This window comes from Phoenix dactylifera, chromosome 2 (genome assembly GCF_051530095.1).
Source record: "Phoenix dactylifera cultivar Ajwa chromosome 2, Ajwa_hap1_PhDact_Kaust_v1.1, whole genome shotgun sequence".
Lineage (NCBI taxonomy): Eukaryota > Viridiplantae > Streptophyta > Magnoliopsida > Arecales > Arecaceae > Phoenix > Phoenix dactylifera.
The window spans coordinates 35,152,501-35,177,959 of record NC_143191.1 but is presented as its reverse complement, the minus strand read 5'-3'; the positions used below and the strand labels follow the sequence as shown (position 1 = coordinate 35,177,959).

Genomic DNA, 25,459 nt, shown 5'->3' with positions numbered 1-25,459 from the left:
AATTTTTTCTGAATGCATCCATATTAGAATGGTATAAATCAGTAAATAAATAAATAAATAAATAAAAAAGCTGCATGGGGCATCGCACTTGCATTGGCTCTACATTCATGGCTGCATCACGTGACACCCTCGAGAAACTGGGTGTTTTATCTTGCCGCTCCCTCGCGATGCAAGGCATAACCTGCGGACTACCGCAGCTGAGCAGTGGCTACATACTTACCTCATTCCGTTGCAGCCGTCGATCGGCCGCAGTCCGAGCAGGTCCACGTGCTCATCAGCCCCCAGATCGGAGCGGCTCCGGGGAGTTCGAGAGGCGGTGGAAGGGGGAAACCCTCCGGGCGAATCCCGATTCGGACGTCGCCGAGGCGAGCGCCTACGATTTCCAGGCGCACGATGCGGTGTGGGCGGTGGCGATGGTGTAATCGGCAGGAGAGGGTGAGTTGCTGTGTGCTAGAGATGTTCGAGGTGGCGGTCGCGGAGCTGCCGTTCGTGTACAAGTCCGACGGGCGGAGCGCCGGGGACTACAGTGACCCTACCTTCAGTAGGTTATTATAATAATAATAGTTATTATTATTAAATAAATTGAATTATTTTTGACTCTCTCAGGTGTTCACTTGGAATACGTAGTGTTAAAATTTCAGAAAATATCAATTGGTCCTCAGACATTATAATCATTTTATTGTATGAATAGTTCAGGTGGTGATGAGAAACAACTGGAACACAGCAAACAGGATAATTAAGAGAACGATTAGGTCTTATTGAACTCTTTTGCTGTTCTTATTGGGCCCAAAAGATGATCAAAGAGTATTGCAGGTTTGCAGATACGAATCTAATTACTATTGTTCAGGTGGTTATATGAAACAACTGGAACACAGCAAAAAGAATAATGAAGAGAACGACTAGGTCTTATGGATCTCTTTTGCTGCTCTTCTTGGGCCCAAAAGATGATCAAAGAGTATTGCAGATAAGAATCTGATACGCCTCTCCTGCAAACTTTATTTCGTAAATGAAACATGAGAAATTTTAGGACACAAAGTGACACAATAACCATTTGGCCATCCATACAGTGCAGATCTTTGAACTGGATTGATATCAGATAACTTGTAATATGTAAACAGGACCATGCAGTATCTTTTAAGAATTTAATTGCACCTAGATGGGCAAGCATCATTAGTTAATAACAAAATAAACAAAAGGATATATAAAAATATCTTTTGAAACATAAATATGGATGATAGAGTCTTTTTTTTCTATTTTTTTGGCCTCAGCTTCATCAGTTGTCTTTTGTCATTTTATCCTAACACTGTTCAAGTGTGGGAAAACACTTTGAACAACTGACATCTGTATGAGAACTGTAAAGTCCTTGATTTCGAATCATGAAGATTTGATAAGACAAATTGAGATGATGAGACACCAATTTACAAGCAGACAGAAGATATATTAATATATTAATTACAAAATTTTCCTTGGTTACATTCTTCTTTTTCTATTTTGCAAGAACCACTTTACAATATTCAACACGGCAAGTACTGTTTGAGACATTGTTTCAAATTCTGAAAGGTCACAGGCTTAGATACAAATGAATCCATACCATTGGCAAGGCAATCAGCAGCACTCTCAGCTAGTGAATTTGCTGTCATCTGCAGCACAACAATACATATCAGACAAGACACTTCCTTATTTTTCCTTTTATAGTTCATGTTTGTCTTGATTTGTCTATTGGAAGATGCGGCTTGATAGAAGACATACTTATAGTCAAGGTCTACCATATGATCTGTACTGTACATATCGATCATATCGTATTGTACCACTATGGTACTTAGGTTCGGTTTGATATATGAGTCGAACTATCCATACTAGTCTAGACCGAGGAGAGCTGCCCCGTATTGCCTAGTACTGCTCGAAATCAGGATGCATACCATATCGTACCGACCTGTACTGTCCCGTCTTGGGTGGTATCATGATAAAAAATGAAAAAAAGAGGTCGGAAGCTATTTAGATATGGAGTACGTACTGTACTATACTGACCGTATTGTCCCAAACTGGTAACGTACCGGTACAGTGCCCAAGATCGAAATTGCAGACCTATTTGTAATAACTGAATAATATGACTAGTTGTTGTCTACCTTGCTTGTAATAGCTGAATAATATGACTAGCTAATGTATATGTCCATATTTCTAAATTCAGACAAAGAATCCTACTTTTCAATCTTTCAATCACAGAATACCTTAAACACAGGATAATGTGCTATGTATAATAATTTGAAAGAAGCATAACATGGCATATAAAAAGATGTTAATTGAAAATCAGTGTACTTAAATGTATCTATCTTCTTGATAGTAACAAGATAATAACATATGAGAATTGTGATTGAAAGTGATAGGCCTATTCTGTTAGAAAACTTACTGCGATGATAGGAATTCTTTTTCTGCTCTGTCCTGCATCTGGACCATGTGTTAGTGAATCTGAGCTGGTCATAGTGTGATCATTTCCATTTGTTACAGAAGCATCCCAGTAACCATTTTCTTCAAAAGACCGGATTAATCTGGTGGCTTGCATACCATCCATTACTGGCATGCAGACATCCTGCCAAGTACCATGGAGTCAGTATTACTGGCTCATAAGGTTTATAAAGTGAGCCTCAATTATGTAATGTGTAACTAGTGTGCTGTTTTGCTTCCAGTCAATCTGTTCCAATGCTAAGCAACATTCACCAACATTCCATGTAATAAAATATTGTAGAAATAATCTCTCCACTGCCTGTCATTAAGGAAGACTTTTTGTCATGTCATGCTTCATATTGGTTGATTGAAAATGCTGTTATGCCTACTAGTTCTGCATACAGATGTTATGCTTACTAATGACTGATCATAGCTCATGTAGTTTAATATAAGTTCAAACAAGACTTTGCCTTGCAAAAATAGTTCCGGCATGACCTGAGCTTACTACATTTAGAATTCATGTTATCTTTCCAATTTTGTGCTAATAACATGCTGATGTGTGCTTTTTTATGGCACTTTATGTCATTCAAACAATAACATTCCATCCACTTGCCCAACAAACAAATCATCAAAATGGACAATTTCTGATTGCATTTCAAATGAGATGGACAACAATTGTTTCTTGGCATCAGCACTTATAAAGCAAGAAAGAGTTTTGAATTTATTGTAAAGGTCCTTCCAGTATCAACAACTGCAATGAACAATTATTGTATGTCCATGAGATGTGGATGGCGATTAGAGGCCTAGGAATGGTTTTCAATAAATTTACTAAAAGTTTCCAATACTTTGATTATGAATAAGCTAATATCAGATAGACATTTCTTCTAACCATTTACATGAGACAGACAATTAGATGAGGGTTATTAGCTCATAAAAGAGTTTCCATAGCACTTTTAATTTCTAAAGGGCAAGAATTTGAGACAACAGTATAAAAAAATGCATGATATTGCTACCACTATTTTTTAGTGTCTTTTCAAAACTGATTGCCGCTACTTACAGGAAACAAGATTTCATGATAGACATATATGAGACTTGAATGATTGCAAGTGGTTATTTCAAATTTATTCAGAACTTGTAAACAAATTTTCAATGGGATAAAAACTAATAACATATAAATTAATTTACTTGGAGCTATAAGCAAATTGTTTGAAAGAAAAGGCACCATGCACTGCAATACTCATGATACCTAGTAACAATGATCTCTGCGACAATCATCTTAAAGAAAGTATGTTGGAGGATTGATTTGAATATTATTTATCACTACAAATATTCTGAGATTAATTGTCACCTAGGTTGAGATCAATTTGTGAAAATACTAATTCATGATAGAGTTAAGATGTAATGAAAATGCAAGCAAATATACAATATAACTGCCATCTGAATCAAATAGGTCCTGAATAAATCTCTAAATGTTTTATCACACTTGAAATTTGGAAAGGAAAAAATTCACATTAGGGTATTACCATAAAAATAAGATCATAATGAGAACGCTGAAGTGCACGGATAGCTTCTAACCCATTATTCACAACATCTATTCTATGACCCAACTGCCTCATCATTGACTGTGCCACCATTACATTGATCTTGTTATCTTCGACAAGAAGAATCTTGAATGAACTTCCATCTGACATGCACGTATCTTCTTTCTCATGCGTTGGGCTTTGACATGTTGGTAAGCTCTTGACACTTTCAGCCATATTTGCTCTCTCTGAGGATGCCATCTTTCCTTGCTGCAAGCCTGTATTCCTCTGAGTTCTGCTGGAATCCATAATAGAACTGTCAAATTTATGCATTACAAAGCCATTTGTAGAATCCTGGCATCCTTCATCTCTTTTGTTTATCCTCCCAAAATCATTAACATTATGCCCTAGGCTTTGCTGTGCAGGACCTTTAGGTTCAGCCTGCATCTTTTTTGCATCGGAAATTGCAGATACCCTATCAGAAGAAAGCCTCTTCCTTGATGTGCAATCATTAGAGGAGTATGAGTCAGACTCTGACAAACCATTTGAAATATGTAAGGCATCAAGCATGCTACTGCCAAAGAGTTTTGTCTTGCAAACCATGGATCCGTCAGATGAGAATAAAGTACCCCGTGTCAGAGGCTTAAAGACAAATGACCCATTAATTTCATCACTACTGGAATCAGCTGTAATTTCAGAATCAGAAATGGCTTCATTTTCATCATGATCATCAGAATTTTCCCTCTTTGAAGGAACTTTACAGGGCAACACAAAGGTAAATGTTGATCCACAATGCTCTTTGCTGGTCACAGTAAGATTTCCACCCATCAGCTCCACCTATCTCAGATGCATTTCACAAAGTAAGTGCAAGAACCATGTTTATTTTTATAAGACAAAGGGAAAAAAGAAACAATATTCTATTATGTCATTCATAATATCAACACGAAATCAATGTATATTTCAAAATCTTTGAAAATGTACGCAGTGCAGAATTCTAATGTAGATATCCAGGAGTCCACAGGACCAAGATGGTTTTCACCTTTAAAGTTGTGCACTAGGAAGACCAATTTGATGATTCTAAAAAACAACAAATAGCAATGCACTTCTACATATTTATAAACGAGTGTGCTCATAAAAATATTAATCAGCATCGGTATAAGAATAATAGCCTGAACTGGTACTAAAATTGAGGATAAAAGAAGCTGAACTTCCTAAAACCTTGAGGAAACAGAATTCCTGTAAATAAAAAGGGTATGTACATACTATAAGATGACAAAAGTATTTGGTACTGTTTTTTATTTATTTTTCAAGATCATTTTAACAAATTATTTCAGCTTAAAAAAACTAAAGATTTGTGTTAAAAACAAAGATTATGAAGGAATCCAAGATGTATGCCTATGCTACCTCGCTAAAGATGTCTAGGAAGAGAAGCAAAAGCAAAGAGGCTAAGTTTGGAATGCCTGATGCTCCAGAAAAGGAAAGAGAGATAACAAACTGCTAAATCAAGCCAACATGAGAGAAATGTAGGCCAAGAATTGATAACATAAACCTTTTCTAAGGTTTAGCAAGAAGTGTCTGCAAAGTTTGAATTTGATGCTTGAGAATCCATGATCCAAGAAATAAAAGTTGTGAGATCCAAAAATTGAGGAGTGGAAATTAAAAGATTGAGTCATGTTAAAGCAGGATTTCAATTAAAATTGGAGCTGATACTCGGTTGGAATCTAGATGATCAATATATTAAGAGAACAAAAAGCTTTATAATGTTGGAACTTGGAACTAACAAAAAAACGTTAAAGACAGCTCAAAATAAGATTTAAAATGTTTTAGACCATCTGGTGCTAGAGAAAACACAAAATTGTCGTCCAACATTTTTCACCAACATAAATAATTGCAATCATATATATGATTGCACTAGGCCAACTACTACAAGCTTAGTTCAAACTTTTATTGCCTCCAGGGGCTGCAGGCATGCCAAAAGTCAGAATCCTTACTACGCTATTCAAAAAGAGGTGCTTGGTACAGTCACACTGTTGTCTACTGTTGTCCATACAAACTATGGGAAAACCTGCAACCTCTAGGATGCGACATGAGAGAATGGCTACTTAAGAGGTTGAAAGACTGCTCTCAGACATCAAATTCAAAATTTGAACAAGCCAAGGAATTTGAATGGAAAAGAATGATTCTGAAACAAGCTAACGTGCCTCACCAATTGTTTGCAGATTGCAAGGCCAAGCCCTGTTCCACCATACTTCCGAGCATGATCCGCACTAGCTTGCATATACTTTTTGAACAATGAAGGTAATGCCTTTTCTGTTGATGGAAACAATCATGTACACGTAAATAATCCAACAACAGAGAAAAAGAATTTTAAAAGTGCATATTTTCAGATAAAGGAAAAGAACTAAATTCTATACAAACATTTTTGTCATGAATATATTCTATACAAACATCAATGAAAATGGAAGGGTTTACAGAGTCTGAAGTGAGAGTTGAGAAGAACCTGGTATTCCAATACCAGTGTCGTATACTTCACAGCGTAGCCACACTATTTTTTCATACTGTTGATTATGCTTCTCAGTATCTTCATTAGTCAAATGATGCTTCTCGGTACTGTTTTGGTCAAGATTGTTTTGACAAGTTGAACAATGTGAACTTTCTCGATCAATATAGCTTTGAGTTTCTGAAGAATTCTCTTTTGCTAGTCTTGTTGATTGTAAAGCAGCTGTTAGACCTTGATTGTGTCGTTCTTGACATCCTGGACATTGCTTGGACACCGCATGAAGGTTTATCCCAACCTTCCCTTCATGTGTAAATTTGATTGCATTGCTGCAAAATTAATTTGCAGATTAGTTCAAGATATTCAGTATAGGTTATTATCAAACACGAGAAACATAAACAAAAGGGCTTGTTCTATCTATTTAATAAGCACACAGAAAAGATGCGCAATGTTTCCATCACTAACAGACAAATTGCAAGATTCTCGCACGGCACACTGTAAATCTTCCCCCACCCAGGGTCAAAACAAACACAGTCCCCCATCAGATTTACCAAATATTTGCATATTCAGCTGGAGTAATGGTGAAAAGTCTTTTTTCCTTACAAGAGAACTGATTTAGGTAAAAGATATTGATCACACTTATCTTTGAAAACCTATTCAAGGAATAATTCCTTATATGTTACATAAGAAAGAGAAGGACTAAACTTCTTGTTGCTACTCCTTGATATTTATTTAGTGCCTCATACATGTCTATGGGTACTAAAGTTATTTAATATGAATATTAACTACTATCTGTTGGAAATTGCAGTCACTTGATACCAAAGAAACGAATGTATTCATGCATGTATGTAATTTGACACTGCATGGTTCATATATATATCTCTAATGTTCCCCTGTAAGTATTTTTATGGTGAAATAGTTATCTCCCAAACCAACCTTGGTTTCTTACTTGGATGCCATATTTATGTTTCCTTGTGTTCCTCCATGTTTGAGGGTCTTAATTTCCTTTCCTCCATCATGATAACTAAGGTACTTTCCAAGGTTTTAAGCCTCATGAGATGGGGCTGTCCCAGTTTTTTTGTGGAACAGGTGCTGCCATCCCACCTCATTTGGACACTTGGGATGAGAGATGCCCCAGGCCATGCTGATCGGTATGCTGGGACGACGGCCGGACACGGGACGTTACCCCATCCCAGCCTCCTGTGGGACATCCCACCAGAATTTGAAAACATGGTACCATCTTTAACTTCTAAGCTGCACTATCTAATTTGATGTGCATTTGGAGAATAGGAGGGGCAGATGACTTGAACCAATGATGGGATAAGCAAAGGAAGTTTGGATCTCATACTATGGGGCTCCGCAAAGATGTAACTAAAAGCCAAGATTTCATTATCTTGATTTGATACAGCAAACTTTAGTAGAAAGTGTTAATCAACAGCAGGTGTTCAAATTTTGCTTATGGAGCTAGGGAGTTTTTTGTGAAGTCCTAAGAACAATTCCTCACTTTTATAGACATGAGGATAAGGCTTTGGAATAGATGCGAATAATGCATCCAGTAGTCAGAGAAATCACCTAATAACTTATACAAGAGTTCAAACTTATTAACACTCAATAATAGAATTAAAATTTCTGCACATGCTACTCAATTTGCAGAAACAGTTTTCATAACAAGCATGACCATTCAATTTTAAATAGTTTATTGAACTAGGAAGCACTAAACCAGTTTCAGTTCAATCATTTACAAAACCAGGAATACAAGTCTAATTCCAATTCTTACCTAATCAAGTTGGTCAAGATTTGCCGAATTCTTAAAACATCACCAATAACCTGAAAGAATGTCAATTTGCCATAATTATAAGAATTGCTGAAGGAAAAACCAGATTAGCCAAATTATTGTTATAAAAGAAAATTGACATGTGACATACAGTTATTTTATATACGGAGCATCTTCTGTTTCCAGACACTGGTTATGTTTGATTAATTAGACGTGTAAGAAAACATCAAAGGTTATCAGTAAAAAAATGAAATAACTATGAGTTTAGTATGATGCATAAAATTATGCAAAATGACATACAAGTATCTAGCCATATACATGCTTAGTCTTTTAAGATTAGATGACCTTCCCGAGTACAAACTCGTATCACTTTTTAAGCAAAATAACACTGACCAGTGACTGCGTTAGGAACCAAGTTTCCTAGAAATGTTCAGAAGTTCTACAGTCTCTTGACTTCGAGCTCCTGCATAGGCTATCCAATTTATTTTCTTATTAGAAATATTTACATAATTTTCTGACTCCATGAAAATAAATATAACTGCCATTCTTTTGCAATTTCACTGAGCAGGAGGTTTCTGCAGAGCAGGTGGATGCTGTAATACTGAGAAAGTCTTTCTCCTTGAACTGTAGGGAAGAACTGAAATAGAAACATTCCATGAATGTAGAAAGTGTTTGCTAATTAAACTCCTACCTCAACTGGAACATCGTCAGCTACATGTCCTTCCAACATCAATTCCTTCTTCAAAGATGCAGCAGCAGTCTGGAGGACATGTCTAACTACCTCTCTTGGTCTAAATTTTGTATCCTCCAACTTCATTGCTCCTAAAATAAATGGAAGGAGCAAAGTTAAGATTTCTCTATGCTGAACTGATATTCAACAATTACTGAGATTCCTTAAATAATGAAATGACTTCATCAAAGGTCATCACAGTGAATGCAATTCTCATTTATAATCAGTGAATAGATATGCATAAACCAAAATCTGACAGAAAACTGTTCTAAAGTTGGAAAATGAGAAAAAAGTTGGTGAAGTTCAAGAAAACTGCTGATCTTCAGATAGTTGTTATGATTTCTGTTTTTTATCTTTATGACATAGTTATACACGCCGTGATTTTCTGCAACAGTTTAATGTATGCTGAAGTCTGTCAAGTCCAAACGTCAATATAAATTTCTGTAGTCAATTGCATTCTTTTTACTTGTGTGGATTACTTTCAAGGTACTCGAAATTTTTTTAACATATATAATCAGCATGAAGCACATTGACGACAGCACATTCTTGAACTAGGGCTACTAAGTTGACCATATCCGGTCATGTTGAATAAGCAACTGTCTCAGAATGAAATCAACAGTCACCTATTTCCTTACTGTCATGAGCGGGGCACTTCTTTTCCTACTCCATTTCTAAATCTTTCTTCATCAATCCAAACTCCTTCATAAACCCCCAATGGCTACTTAAGTCATCATGATTAATTTAATATGAAAAGGCAATGCTGACAAAAATTACAAAGTGCTATGAATCAATCATTGTCCTTCAGTTTCCAGCTCAAGATCTGTCCAAGAAAAAACTGAAGCAATACCTGATTCAACCTTTGACAGGTCAAGTATATCATTTATAAGTTGGAGAACCAGATCTCCAGAGGATAGCATCACATCCAGCAATTGACGTTGTTCTCTATCCAATTTAGTTGTCCCCAGAATCTCAGCCATACCAACGACCCCCGTAAGAGGAGATCTTATCTCATGAGACATGGTTGCTAGCATTTGCTTTGCCCGCATTGTTTCCTCTACAGGTATTGATACAGTGTAAGTATAGCTAGTGCCTAACAATTACTTTTTCAAAAGGAGAACAATGTAGCACCTCAACAAATAAATTGGTACCTGTTATATGAATTGTTTTATTAAGTTCTGTCTCTTTGGCCTTTTGGACAGCTATCTCCTCCCTTAGCTTAGCCATTCTCTCCCTTCTTGCCACCTGTTATGTAAGCAAACTGGAATATAGTTTTCATCATCCCAGAAATCAAAAAAATAACAAAAGAGTTTTTAGCTTAGCCATTCTCTCCCTTCTTGCCACCTGTTATGTAAGCAAACTGGAATATAGTTTTCATCATCCCAGAAATCAAAAAAATAACAAAAGAGTTTTTTTGCATATATACCCTCCTAAATATGAAAAATTGCATTAATATCTGGCAAAATTGCTAGTTGCATGTATACCTATACCTATACCTATACCTATATATATACATACATACATACATACATATATATATATATATATATATATATATATATATATATATATATATATATATATATATATATATATATATATATATATATATATATATTGCACATCTACCTATTAAGAATATTTTAGTCATTTCAAATTTAAACTATTCATTTTTTTAATGGCTTTAGATTGCAAAGGTACATATGTCAAAAAAAATATTAATTTTGAGAGGGTACTTACATAAATTTAAATATTTAGGAAGGATATTCACGTAAAAAAAATTCTAATAAAAAAAAAAAAGATAAACCCACATGCAATTTGTTGATAGCACCCTCCAATGCAACAAATCACAGCATCTGATATATGTTACCGAACAATTATAACAATTCTTTCATGTGGTAGATAACCATGAAATGAGCTTAATATGTCATGAACAAATTTAGTAAGGGATGCAACTTGTCAATAACCTATAATACATGTTGTAAGTATCATGACAGCATCTTATAGCATCTAAGATTCCTATACAACATAGATGCATGAAACTAATTAGTTGGCTGGGAATATTTAGATGCCCATTTCGTCATCAGATGCTCATCTCGTTCTCGTAATCCAACATCTAAAAATTGTCAGATAAAATTAAACTAGTGCACGTATGAAAAATTTACTTCCTTTCAGATAAATCCAAACTACATACTAAGATGAAGGCAATATTAATCAAATTCCTCCTCTTCAAACAGAAAGCCAGCAGGATCTGAGGCAAAATTCTAGAAGATGGTACGTAATAACAGTATTTTGTTGCAAAATTTAGCAGGAAAAGTGGTGCAAACAAATAATATAAGCAGAGCAGTAATGAGAATGCAGAGTTCAGTCACATATGGAGTAGCAAGAGAACTGCATCAATGGATAATATATATATACATCTTTTTCTGATCATAACTGTATGCCGCTGGATCATAGAAGTCTCCAATAAGACAACACTTTACATCTTGTGTACATTACGGGTTTCATTAGTGGATAATAAGCTGATTGTATGTGGAAGATGCAATGGAGAAGACCAGAGGACTCAATAATGAGGAGCTAATTCTTCGGGCTCATTTGTAGCACTTTATTAGTTGAAATGCATGCAAAGGACTCATCTTTCATATAATCATTCTCGTTTCATATACAGATTGAGCATGATCATAAGAAAAATGACTCAACCAGGTTGTGATTTGCTAAAAATATGATTCTCCCGATCCGAAAGTCAAGAATAGACCTGTTCATGGTCCAGGTTGGGGCCGAAGGTCAGCGCAATTTACTTAGGTCCTGGCTCGGCCCTATGTTCGGGTGTAACTTCCAAGCTCCAAGCCCTTACTCGGGCTGCGGGCTGGGCCTCGAGCCTCATTACCATTTTGATTTGTTTTAAAAAAATGCTTAATATACTTTAAAATATTCTATAAAATACTAAATATGGACTATCAAATGTTGGAAACAACCTACTACATGCCTAGTATTCTATTAAGTTTACATATTAATAATAATTTCCAATTAAATTTACAAATACATCAAATATAAACAAATAATATAAGAAAAAACAATTCAGGCTGGGTGGGGTTTGGGCTGGGCTTTAATCCCAAACCCGAGCTTGGCCGCTTTACTCCTGGTCCAGCTCACCGGCCCAAAAACCTTTGGGCCGAGCCTACCAGCAAGGCTTCGGGCTCGAGCAGGCTGGATGGGCCTCCCGGCCCGTGAACAGCTCAAATCCAAGAAATCTTTTAGAAGCCTATTTTTCCATTTCTTTCTACTTCAGTTTAGCATCAGCAGCTCAGACTGGAAGCTTATATCTCTTCTCAGGGACTGAAGTGCATAAAAAAATGACTACCACCTTCAAATATTAAATGAGCACCAATGCAGCGTAGGAGAATTGCAGAAACCACAAGACAGAAAAAATTTGATAGGTACCTGATCAGTCACATCCATTCCCATATAATTCACACCAATTGTATCTCCTGCCTTGCTAAAAACTGGTTCAACATATATCAGAAAGGTCTTTGATCCAAATAATGGGGTATCAAATTTTATTTCCCTCTTCGCAGGCGAACCTCGCTCCAAGACTTCTCTCTTGAAATCCTGAATCTCTTTTACACCAGCCCCGGAGAATATCTCCTCATCAGTTTTGCCTATAATGTCCTGAAAAATCGCTTACATTAACATCAAAGGTTGAGATAGCTTCAAAGTGAACAGTCAAAACATTGTGCTCTTTTTCTTGAAAAAAAGAAAGAAAATAAAATGGAAAGCACAGATTCAACACTAACTAGATTGAATGGCTTTCTCTTTCCCTGTCATAAGGCACTTACTTATTTCATTATCCCAACAAATCTGCCTACCCATCAGAGAGAGAGAGAGAGAGAGAGAGCATGACCAAAAGATCAAAGCTTTGGACGTAGGTGGTCAACAAGGCAATGAAAGGTATGATTTTTCGAAAAAGAAGAGAAATATTACTTGCATATTTTGATTGTTCTAAATACATGAAAATTTCATGGTTGGAAAAATCAAATTTCTTCCACATAACTGGATTTAAGACTCTGAGGTCTGTCAAATGAAAAGGGAAAAAAAATATGTCAGAGCTTTTTTCATCAATAGTTCAGTGGGAAGGCTACAGCAATGCATAAAACCAAAAGCATATGCCAAGCAAATTATATTTTCTGAAAAGAAGCTTGCCAAGGCTACTTTCTTGCCAAAAAGCACGGTGTAGTTTTGGAAAGATGCCTACAAAAGCTAACTTTTTGGCTTGAAGGTAGTGATTAGTGAAGTGATATAAAGATAAATGATGCAGATGGCAATTAGAGTGCTCTATAAGGGAATCACTTGATGGGTCTGTGATCTTCAGCTAGTCAATGAGTTAGAAGAAAACACTAGAAAGAAATGTTGTAGAAAGATTAAAATATCAAGTTTGTCATTCAAAGTGCAGATCTTCTAACTGAGACAAGGAATACTTCATGATGCTCTCAGGAACTAAACCTTCCAGAATTTTTTAGGAAGAGAATCCTTGAATGCTATTTATTATCACAAACACCATTTTGTTGGGATGTGATTATTGAAAAATCACATTATCTTTTTTTTTTTATTTTCCTTTTGATTTTTTCCATGTACATCTTCGTCACCTTTTCCCCGTGTCCTCTAACTACTACATCTTCCCATCTCTTCAGTAATTTAGAATTTCCTTTAGATGTTTACAAAATATTTGATAGACAATTCCTTATATAGATGCAATCTGTGTGGCTAACATGCATCTTGGACATGTAAAATCTGAAAGACTTATGAATTGAGAGTTCGCTGGGCTGCTGCCATATATGAATTTCAGTTTGGCAGGCTCATTGACAGCCTTCATTACCACTTCTTCGTTTCACTTTTATAAAAGCCTGAATCTTCAAAAATTTCATATACCACACTAGTTGTCAGATGAAAACTCAAGTAGACGCAAAGGCAAGACCCCTGGTACGGGAATATGTCATATATATATGGGAGGAATGCATGCAAATACCTCCTCTTCGAGCCTTGGAAAGTGATTGTAGATGAATCGATACCGCAACTCTTTGTCCTGAAACCAAATAACATGAAAAGGTTATTACTAAGAACTACTATCTTTTCAAACGCATACCATCAAAAGGTACTGTTAGGACAACTGCCCTAAGGTGGGAATGGCTCGCATTTTCATAAGCATGATATTTAATATATGCATTTAAGAGAAATACTTTTGAAGATTTCAGCATATTTCTGTATACTATCAAACTGGAATCCTGAAAACCAAGCCAGTTGCTTTTGTGGTCATAGCGCTGGACTAATATATGGAAGCGAAGTTTTGAAGACATATAGTTTGGAACAGAACTTGAGCATAATCAGTCAAATACCTGATGCCCAATGACTACAGGTGCAGTCTGAAGAATAAAGTGCAAGAAATTATCAGCCCTTTTTAAGATCTGAGATAATTCCTCCACCGGTGATGACTGTGTTTCGAGGTTCTTAATGTTCTCCAGCAACTTTTGCATGAGAGCGTCCTCTCTTTTAATGGTTTCCTGGAGCATTTTTTCTAGTTGCAAAGCCCGCTGCTTCCAGTACATGGCAGTATCATACTCGGCATCTATGTCGAGATTTCTGTTATAAGCGGCGACATCATTTCGCTTCCTTGGGACCCTTCCCCATACGTCACAAGCTTCCTCCAGAATAGAGACCGGACGTTTGGAACCAGCATGCTTGTCATCCTCAAAACGATGCTCCTCAAGAATCTCTAGCTTCTTGAGTTCAACTTCCTGCCTCTGTTTGCTCAGGATGTTGAGCTCTTCATTGAGAAGCCGAACGGCATTGGTGTGCCTGTACTCCCAGTGTTTTACGAGGTACGTCAGCTGAGAGGAACCCTTCTCGCTGTAATTGGTTAGTTCTAAGAGGCGTTTGAAATCTACAACAGAGGGATCTTCTTTGATTGTGACATCCTCCAGCATGTCCCGATTCGCCCCCGGCTGTTCCATGTTGAACTGCTTTCTGGCTTCACTCCCAATATCTTCAGGCCACATCGAAGGCAGGACCTCCATGTCTGCTTCCTCAGTGAACTCACCTCCCATCTTACAGGCAGTGCAGAACACAACTACACAGTCATATCGGGTTCTGGCTTTAACAGCTTAGCTTGAAGCATCGAAGTACAGTTCTGGGCCTCTGCATCACCTACTTCCACTGAAAGTAGAGTAAAAATTCGTTTTCAGCAAAATTCAGGTGCGTTAGAAGTGGACTTACAGCGAAGGCTGTAGCTCGGTCTTGACTCTTCTTAAAATGTACAGAAACAGGGCAAAAACCTACAGAATACACTATTGGAATTGATATCAGTTTGTTCTCGACACAGCACGGAATCAGAAAAAGAAGAAGGGAGAAACGAACGGCATTTAAAGCAACGAAAGCAGAGAATCAGAATCAGGCGAGTTAGTTGTTGTTACTAAATTAACAACAATTCCTATGACAATTACCATCACAGTAGACCAAGTGCAGAGGAACAGAAAAGAATAAACCGAGCACCTTTAGAACCATACATGAAAATGCAGTAGAGATTGGGTTGCACCACCAAATATATAGCTCCACTTCTACCTTGGAACACAGTGGAGAGCACCGACAGGAAACTATTTTAAAAAATATAAATTCTTATCAAAACTTTTTTTTTTTGTTTTTTTGGAAGCATTTGCTTGACCCAGACTCTGCCTACGAGGAAAAATTCAGTTCTACAGTGTTGAGGTCACCATGCTGCAAACAGCTACATGAAGCTAGAACGGACTAGATAGAGCGTTGTTATGACATAATCATTATGGCATAAAGCTTTTCAATCGGCGATCGAACAGCAAACGTATTCATAAATCAAATAAGAACTACGAACCTATTGACAATTGCACAAATTTCAAACTAACAAGGGACCATCTGAAAGGACCCACATTTCCTCCACTACAAGGTAAGATCCCAACACCATTTGTCTTTACACCAATCCCAATTTCCTCCTATCCTTCTATATCAAACACTACCAGAATGGCTTCTGTAGAAAGCCTTCTCCTTTTGTAAACGACTCTTCCATTCCAGAAGACCTGATAAAATTTCTACAGAAGCAAAGCGATTGAATTGAAACCGTCGCAAAACCACTCGAAAGATCACAAAAAATTCACAGCAAAACGGTTAACGAGATGACCTTAAAAGATACATATTTATATGAAATACCTGAAGCGTAGATTTCGGTTCCCGTGCACCCGATAAGGGAAGCAAAAAAAGATATTGCCGTTGGAAAAATGCGCGAAAATTTCCTTTATTTTTTTAGCAAAAGGGGGGTTTCGGAGCTGTCGAGAGTGGAGGAGGCGAGAAGGGAGGAGGAGGGTATCTGAGAATGGGGACGAGGAGACCACCATGTGAGGAAATAATTTAAAATTCGGAGGTAAAAACGGATTAACAGTTAAGGAGGAAACCGTGTGAGCCAAGAAAACGGGAGGACTTCTGAATTTTTTTTTTTCGTTTTATAGTTTACGCGTTTGGGCAACGAGAAACGGCGACGAGAATTTTTTTTTTTCCTTTAAAAAAAATAAATAAAAATACCTTGCCCTCTCTCCCTCCGTCGTCTCCGCGCTTTTGGATTGGCGACGTTCCCGCCGTCACGCAATGTTGTTTCCTTAAAAAGACTTTTCTTTATTATTTATTATTTTTTGGATTTTTTTTTTTTGGAGAATCCTGGCATCAAATCACGCCCTTCTGATCGAGTTATTTTTCTTTTTAATACAGCTGCAACTTACCCTGTACGCTGAGCACACTAGTCAAAAAAAAAAAAAAAAAAAAAAAAAAACAAAAGTTGCCACCAAGATGATAGTCAGATGGTAAGAGAGCGATAACTCCGTCCAAGTTGTCCGGATTCGAAACGCGCAGGCGTCGATTAAATTAGGGGACCAGATACCCCACGTCCGGATGGCTTGCTGACGGTTATGCTTTCCTTCCACTTGTACTAAGATGGCGCTGGGGTGACGTACCCACACTGAGACGGTGTGCCCAGTGGGATGAGTCCATGGGTCAAAAAAGGCACGCGAAACCTGCAATCTGTATCAAAAGTTTCTAGTGGAAGGGGGGCCCAGTGGAGGCTGCTACACGGATGGGCTGGTCCCTCCCTCTCCCGTTCTATTATTTAACAAAAAAAAAGTTTGCATAAAATGCAATTCAGACGACTATACTGTTCGTCTTCCAATAAATATGAGTAGTCTAAAAAATTATGTCTATCTACATGCTTGTGCCGGTCAACATGAATTCAATCAACCATCAGAGCTCTATCATCTTCAAGATGGATACAATTAGTCTCTAGAGCTAATTTGACAAAGATGATGCTTTCCAAGCTCTCAACTCTACATCACTTGCTGACTCACCAGTGGGCTTTATGTTGGACGGCTATTTAATTAATTTTGTGGGAAAAAGGTGGTAATTAATTTGGACGGCCTAGATTTGCTGCCGCTGGAAACATGGAAGAGAATGGGGTGTGCATGAAAACATTGGGAACAGGTAGCTGCAATTTTTTTGTCATGATGAGTTCTTTATTGCCGTCTTCTGTTTTTCTCACTTAATAACTCATGATGATCCACGTGTGTCCATCATTTCATGTTAGTTTTTTCTTTTCCTTAAATTGGGTACACCTCTGCTGCATTTACTATTTAACATGAATTCATTGAGCCATGTGATCTATTTGGTGATTAGAGGCAATGTCCACGAGATAACAATTTAGAAGAGGCTTGGCTAGCTGCTGCTTCTCAATTAGATCATGATTTTATGAGCTGATGTTTAGATAGCTTCGAGAATTCTGGATGATGTGGTTAAATTTACCTCTTGAAATGTTGTAAGTTATGTGAAAAATGACATTAATAGAATGAACAGTCATTGACATATGTTGCTCGAGCGGAGGAACTAAGAAGCTTAATTTTTTGGACAGCTTGTGACCCCAGTGTGAAGAAAAATAACTTTCATTTAAATAAGTAATAAACTTAGATCAATAGGATGATGGTATTATAAACTTAATTTTGATGTTACTCGTATTTGGAATCAAAATCGTAGGAAGGAGTTTTTGTTTAGTTGTCTATAATTAAAAACTGCAAATTGCAAGTATTTCATTGATTGATGTGAAAAGAGATATGATTTTTCTGAAATTGAGCTGAGAAACAGTGAACTGCTCTTTCTTTTATAGTACAATATTTATTATATTATTTTTATAATTATAATAAAAAGGTATATTACTACCGGATTATCATTGATTAGTATAAGAATAACTATAATACTGGACATATTACTTATCATATTATTACTGTAATAACATTATAATATATTTTAATATTACAGTATGAATATTATTATTATAATATTCAAATAATATAAATATAATATATTTTGCTACTATTGTACTAATAGTGTATTCTTGTTATAATAATATTATATTTCAGAAATAATAAAAAAAATAATAATATGATAAGATATATAATAATAATATATTATAACATAAAACGAATATATTGCAATATTACAATATAATAATATCATAATATAAAACTAAATATTATTATAATAAATAATAGTATAATATAATAGTACTACTATTAATATGATATTGCTATTATAACAATCTGATACTAATTATATAATATTATTATAGTACTATTTAATACAATAATATTATTATATTAATTATTACTATTTTAATAATAATGGTATAATATTATAATATTAATTTAGCAATGATATTATACAAATATTACTTCAATTACAAGTGCATCATCAGTTGGACTGGTAATCAGAGATCCGCATTCTAGCTATAAGATTCTTTGTAGTTGGAACTACAACAAATTTTGGTTGCAGTTCCAAGTACAAATTAATTTTGAGGCTGTTTTTTGCAGTTGAAATGCAACCTTCAGTTATAATTACAGGCATCCAAACACTCGTTTTAGGTGTCTGCAATTCATTTATAGCCAACTGCAATTGCAAACAACCAAAGGATTCCTAGATTTAGTTCTTATTTTCACTACCTGTGGAGCTCAATCCATACCCATGGTTACTTTATCACTAGATTGTCACAAATGATTAGCGTACTTATATTAGGTTCCTTTCTTGCATAGCCCACCAACTTGGCACAGAACAATTCAATCGGTTGATAACAAAGTACTATGATTAAACCTGTAAATGCTTAAAAACAGTGCACTGTCCAGGTAACCTGATCTACCTGAAATAAGATCGATCTCCCTCCAATAACTAGAGTTCATAAAGCAGCTGCTTTGGGAATTAAGATGCACAGAAAAGTAGTCATAATAGAAGGGGAAGTGGAAGTGGAAGTGGAAAAGAAGTTTGAAGATGTGGGCAGATCTAATCACGTATTTCCCTTGCTAACAAAATAAATATGGGCTCAAAACTAGGGCCACTCTCTCTTTTTTTTCTTTTTAATTTAATTTTTTTGGTGGGAGTCCTCCTGCCTTTATTGGTGGGGAAAAAGAAGCTGCATGCATCCTTGTCCACCACATACCAAAACGCGACTATTTTATTTCATGGAAACAAAAGACAATGGCTCTCCACATTTAAAGTTGAAAGAAGTAGGGTCCTTCCCATCTCTAGAGGCGCATGACTTTCTACTGTTCATTACAAAATGTATAAATTTCTATCTGTAAGCTGATTTATATATATATATGGCAGCTAGCTGAAGCCACTGGTGCAACGGTACAGCTCAAGCCAACCTTGCACTGCCTCAACGGCAAATGATTAAGCCGGGTGAAAGCTCAACATGCATGCATGCCACCATCGAGCCTCCATATATTCACCCATTAGGACCTACTAAATTCACCAAGCTTTCATTGATGACATTTAGCAGGGAGAGTTAGATGATGGATCGAGATGCAGCAGTATATCTTCAGTTTCACAAACCCAATTCAGCTTTGTCCATTGGATCTTGGAACATTTAGATAAGCACCCCATGAAGTTAATGGGATCTTTTGTATGTGTGGCAGCAATCTAACCTCTAGAGACTGTCATGCTTGGGCAGCAGCAGGCTTTCCCAAAAGGCTAGCAAATATTTCACATTAGAAATCGACAAGAAGAAAGGCTGATCGAGGACGCATATATGCTTCTCGAAATGGAAGGAGAACCAGAGATCACTAGGACGTCCAGATACTCCCTGGACATTTTTTGGAACTTAAAATGAATGCCTCATGTAGAACCTTGATGTAAAATATTAGAAGACGCGCGGCCCTTTTTCTTTGTAAAAGTCGGATTTATTATACCAATATATTATAAATATATCCATGGGAATCTGAAAATAAAATATTTAACAAATCAGAAGGAATATCAGCAGTCCACACCCCGTATGATTCGCCGCATAAAACATAGAATGACATATCGACGGAGAAGGCATCGAGTCCCTATGTATATATGCAGTGAAGTAGAAAAATTTAAGCACTTTTGAGTTAGATCTTTGTGGAAGTTTGCCAATCTCATTTCTACTTCTCTAATCTGAGAGCTGGTGTCTAAGTTCGTAAGTAGCTGAGAGTCTTTCTCGAGGGGTGCTTGAGGCAAAGACAAATTAAGGTTTGGATGGCTGATAATGTATAACTTTGCGCAAGTGATTCATAGGATTCGGTCAAAATCAAACTCCTGGGGCCGAGAGTAGTTGCCTTTTCATATAAAAGACCATTCTCTTCCTCATGCAGACTTGATCATATTCTTTGTGTGTATATACATATAATCACTTGAGATCATAAAATTGAAGATAAGCTTCTTCTGATTATTTTGCGAATGCTCGATGAAAGGGGCCAACATTTGACGAATTCAGCTGCAAGAGAGATATTTATTTCCACTTTGGTAATTCAAATGTTAAAGGAGCTAGCAAATGACTGCTCCTTTGGTAATTCACGTGAGGTTGAGTGATTATTTCTTCCTCTCTCTCTAGCAATCAAATAATTAAGAAAATGAATGAAATGTTTTTGCTAGACGATTAATAGTATATAAATTAGAATGAATATTATAATTATTAGGTCAACTTAGAAAAGTTATTATTGATCTTTTTGTTTAAAAAAATACAATGCCCGTTAGTCTTAAATGAATAAAACAGGTGAGCTGCACTAACTTAGAATTAGTTAAAACAAAATCACAAAACAAATCCCTTGCTGATTACTGACCACCCGGATATGTTGGTGGAATAACTCACCATCATGCAAGCATAACAACATTAAGAGAAGGCGTCTTCCTTTCATCGAGCATGTTTAGATACCTTCGGACATAATTGGCTCATGAAGTGGCTCTTCGGTACGTATGGTCTGCATGCATGTGGGATAGGCTGGATTTAGTAGAAGGGATAATTTTTGGAGCGTTATCCCCTCTTCCGTTGGAGGGGTAGTTTATGATCTGGAGAATAAGTTTCTTTTTTGATGGTTGATTAGAGAGATAAGTAGTGAGTCATAGAGCACGTCGGTTTTCAATATGATTTCGATTTTATGACAAGAATAAAATCACTCTTTCATTTTTTGGTGTATTTGAAAAATTGATTAGAGATAAAATCGTAATTGGAAGGGATAACTTTCCTTCATTCTATAAGATAATTCTATTCTATCAATTTGATGTAATGGAATTGACTGAATAAGTCTGTTTTTCGAATTTATGCCGTTCTGTGTTAAAGCATTTGATAGGGTGATTTCGCTACTTTTTCTAACAAAAGAAATTCTTACACTACAGGAAAAGTCGGTTTTACCGACGCTTTTTACAAGCGTGGGCAATTTTCGGTCTATTGTCAAAATTTGCCGACGCTTGTAAAAAGCGTCGGCAAAAGACGACGCTAATAAGCGTCGGTGCAGTCTCGGACCTAAGACGACGCTAAAAAGCGTCGTCGGAAGCCAATGCACCAGGCTACATCCCAACCCTCTTCTGACCATCCCCGTCGGAAGCCACCCTCACACACCAGTCTCTCACTCTCTACCTTCAAGCCTCATCTCTCTCATCCCTCCTCCCTCCTCTCTCCGGGTTTCCGTTTTCCCGGCCACCACCCTCCTCTCTCTATTTAACTAGTAGTATTACCCACATCTCTCTCGCCCATTCCTCGCCTTCTCTCTCTCTCTAACCCATCAAAGGTGCCTTCTCATCATCATCGCCCCCCCTCCCTAACCCCCTCCGGATTCAAGAAGCAGAACGGCTCCGGCGATGATGTCTTCGCCCGCCTCTTCGCCGCCTCCTTGGATCCCGACTTCGCCCCTCTCTCCCCCGAACCGCGGATCCTCAAGTCCCGCCTCGTCGCCGGCGAGACCCTCTACGGCCTCTTCCTCCTGCGCTCCTCCCCGACCCTCGCCGAGATCGCCGGCCTCGCCGGCTACGACTACGTGGTCGTCGACATGGAGCACGGCTCTGGCGGCATCATCGAGGCCCTCCCCTGCCTCCGCGCCCTCGCCGCCGCCCGCACCCCAGCCATCCTCTGCCTTCTGCAGCTCTCCGCCGCCAGTCAGGAGAAGGCCCGACGTCCATAAGGGCTTCGAGGGTGGACAGTTGCCCCTCTACCGTCGAATCTTCAAGCTCCGTGGAATTGCTGGAGGTATCATTTTCTTCTGTACCACATTTGAACCTGAAACTGCTCCCACACCTGCACTTTTGGTAAGTAATTTTTGCTCTTCCTAATTTTTGCTTGTTTGGTTAAAGAACAAATCTCACAAGTTAATAAGCACAGAAATGGTGCAGATGTAGAGCTCCAATGTTCTGATCAGTTCTCTGCACAGAAATGGTGCTTTCCCTTCTCACTTCTTTGAGCTTTGATGAAGCTGGTAGCTTGTGTAGATGGGGCATCCGTGTGAGGATGGTTTAGTAAGAGATCCCTTTTGGGGTTGTTGACTTCTATTATCTTGTCATTTGATGTTTTTCCTAGTGAATTTGTAGTGATAGAAATGGGTTTTCTTAGTCTGCTTTGGGTTTGTTGTGAGTTTCAGGACAAGAAGGAAGGGCAGGTTGCAGAGGAAGCCGGGACCAATGAAATCGATGTCCATGGTGATGCTGGGAGGGAAGAAGACGATGTGGTGGTGGAGATCCATGCAGGGTTCAAGCCGGTAGATCACCCACTCGAGCCTCCGGACGAGGACCCACCTGCGAAATGGCCAATGCCCGATTCTTCCCTTCTGAATGTAAGTGGCTAACGTGTCCTAATAGAGACCTTTTTCTTGCTATGTGTGACTGTATTTATCTATAAAATTCCCTGATTTATGGTATGATGACATGTTGTTTGCCCGTATGCATGAGATATTGGAAGTCCTCTGATGGTTCATATTGTACATTTTGCACCAAATTTAACAGTTAGTTATTTTGTAGGTTCGAAGTCCTCTGATGGTTCTGCAAGGCAGATGAGGGAAGTTGCATGTCCCACCTGCACAGTCCATCTTCAGGTCAGGCACCTAGGGCGCTAGGTTCCCCGCCCCTTTCTCTTCCCCTTCTCTCATTCTCTTGATTATTTTGCGCACTGTTTCCGCATGCTGTTTGGCCCGAATTATATGATACAAGTTGTTTTGCAGGTTCAAGTTCCAGCCTCGGGGTCTAAAACAATAGAATGTGGTGTGTGCCAGCGCCCATTCCTGGTTGGTGCTCATTGATGTCTTCTGATTTTATCACATCGTGGTAATGCATCCGACTGAGCTTCAGGAAATTTTCTGTGTCACAGCTAATAGGCTCGGTTACCGGCTTTGTATATTCATTAATATGGTCATGTTTTACTCATTAGACTTGGTGGTTCTTTGTATATGAATCTTCTTTGAGCAGGCATATTTGGGATCGTCAAGTGTGTTAAGTGGGTTCATATTATAATTAGAAATGATTTGCATGTGCATGCAGGTTCATATTATAATTTACATTCGTATTTTTATTTTTTTTAAAAAAATTAGCAATCCCGACGCTTTAAAGCGTTGGTAAATAGATAGAAAAAAGCAAGGTTTACTGGGCATCCTTTGGCCTTTTCTGACGCTTTAAAGCGTCGGGGAATGTGGTTTTTGCCGACGCTTTTATTAGCGTCGGGAAATCTCTGTTTTGGCCGACACTTTCTCATAGCGTCGGCAAAAACTTTTGCCACTCCGGTATCGCCGACGCTTTTGCGACGCTTCTGTTTCAGGAACTTTAGCCGACGCTTATAAGCGTCGGTAAAGATTCTAAAAAGCGTCGGGAAAGATGAATTTTCTTGTAGTGCCAAACTGACTTCCATCAAAAAGAAAATCCTCTTTCCCCTATAACCCCCTTTCACTCAAATAATGAAGTTAACTTGTACAAATCTTTCCATTTTCGATCTGATCCATTCGTTCGTAGAGCTATTTACTCGAGCTCAAGATAGATTAAAGGCAACGAAATTCTTTCTTCCTTGGGCAGAAAGTCAAGTCGGTTACGGGAAGAAAAAAATTCTTCCAAGGGTGAGAAGCTTAGCAGCATCGCAGACTCCATCTATATCCCTAAAAGTGTCTTTTCTTTTTCATGCTTTTCCCGGAGGTCTGGATAAAGCAGCAATCAATAGGATTTTCCTAATCCTCCCTTTCCGAAAAGAAGAAGTTGAAATTATTAATTAAATAGTGCACGTCCAACATGAACCGAGCATCCTAGTAAATTGATTTCATTCTTGGATGAAATTATTATGTAGATTCATTTCACCCTAGTTCTATGGTGGATCCATTTAATAATTTCTTCTTTTAGAAGACAACTAAAGCCACTTGGAAGAAAAGATGTTTAATTAGAAGCCATTCTTTAACCTTCAATCGTTCTTTAAGAAGAAGAAGAAAAAAAAAAGAAAATCTAATCGTTTCTGGTGACGTTTATTAAGGTTGTGGTCCAAGTCATCGGTCAATGGTCATGTCCAAGTCACTGAGAGTGGGCCCGACATCTAAAGGGCCGGGCCGAGAGTTGGACCACTTGACTACCCATCAGACTATGCATGCATCACATGTGGCTCAGCCAAAGACAAAAGAAAAATAAAAAAAAGAATTAAACGCAATCGTCGTACCAGCAATTTGGCACCGAAAATCTTTAGTTATAGGATAGCGTTGTATCAAATATAGGACAGAAATATAATATTAGAAATGAGCTCGCCTACCCTACTTAGTAGGGGCAGGTGGCTGAGGTTCTTAATTAGTTTTGTAGTGAGATTATGTAGTTGCATGGAGAGTATACAATGGAGGGAACGGTTGTGTTAAAAATCCAAGGAGTTTGCACCATGTAAGAAACGTATATGGTGTTGCAATGCATGTGATAGATTGCAAATGAGTATACAAATTAAGTAGAGTTGATCATTATTGTTAAAAAATTGTGTAGATTCCTAAACGTATTTGTCGTGTTGCGTAAGATCGAAATTAAATTATCAACATTTTTTTCTGGTCCATACTTTAAAATAAAATCTAGTGGACTAAACTCAAACATCATCAAGTTTAAAAACATAATACCCACTTGTAGTCCAGAGACACTACTTTGTTGAGGCCCATTGTATTGCC

General features: G+C 37.6%; 1 protein-coding gene and 2 long non-coding RNA genes across 8 annotated transcripts; 2 read left to right on the top strand and 1 right to left on the bottom strand.

Annotated features, from left to right (window-relative positions):
* Positions 1–1,417: 1,417 nt before the first annotated feature.
* LOC103701735 (histidine kinase 5-like) lies at positions 1,418–16,324 on the bottom strand. Of its 5 annotated transcripts, none has more exons than XM_088716167.1 (14): positions 16,188–16,324; positions 15,228–15,286; positions 14,351–15,158; positions 13,984–14,040; positions 12,402–12,629; positions 10,112–10,205; positions 9,811–10,017; positions 8,925–9,055; positions 8,237–8,286; positions 6,463–6,788; positions 6,169–6,272; positions 3,966–4,799; positions 2,408–2,587; positions 1,418–1,640 (listed from the first exon to the last, which is right to left on the bottom strand). In XM_088716167.1, exons 3-14 carry the CDS (start codon positions 15,056–15,058, stop codon positions 1,515–1,517), a joined length of 3,045 nt encoding a protein of 1,014 aa, XP_088572293.1. In that variant the 5' UTR covers positions 15,059–15,158; positions 15,228–15,286; positions 16,188–16,324; the 3' UTR covers positions 1,418–1,514. The 5 variants fall into 5 exon arrangements, with proteins under 5 accessions (XP_088572293.1, XP_088572294.1, XP_088572292.1 ...); XM_088716168.1 differs by lacking the exon at positions 16,188–16,324 and adding an exon at positions 15,455–15,527; XM_088716166.1 differs by lacking the exon at positions 15,228–15,286 and having other exon boundaries at positions 14,351–15,167; positions 16,188–16,317.
* LOC148714780 (uncharacterized) lies at positions 4,604–9,165 on the top strand. Its single transcript, XR_015975389.1, has 5 exons — positions 4,604–4,737; positions 5,920–6,071; positions 6,182–6,260; positions 7,533–7,692; positions 8,802–9,165. It is a non-coding gene; the product is annotated as an uncharacterized LOC148714780 (long non-coding RNA).
* Positions 16,325–22,722: 6,398 nt separating the features above from the next.
* On the top strand, positions 22,723–23,772 carry LOC148714779 (uncharacterized). Of its 2 annotated transcripts, XR_016399683.1 has the most exons (3): positions 22,723–22,811; positions 22,934–23,383; positions 23,510–23,772. It is a non-coding gene; the product is annotated as an uncharacterized LOC148714779 (long non-coding RNA). The 2 variants fall into 2 exon arrangements; XR_015975938.1 differs by having other exon boundaries at positions 22,752–23,383.
* The last annotated feature ends 1,687 nt before the right edge of the window (positions 23,773–25,459 follow it).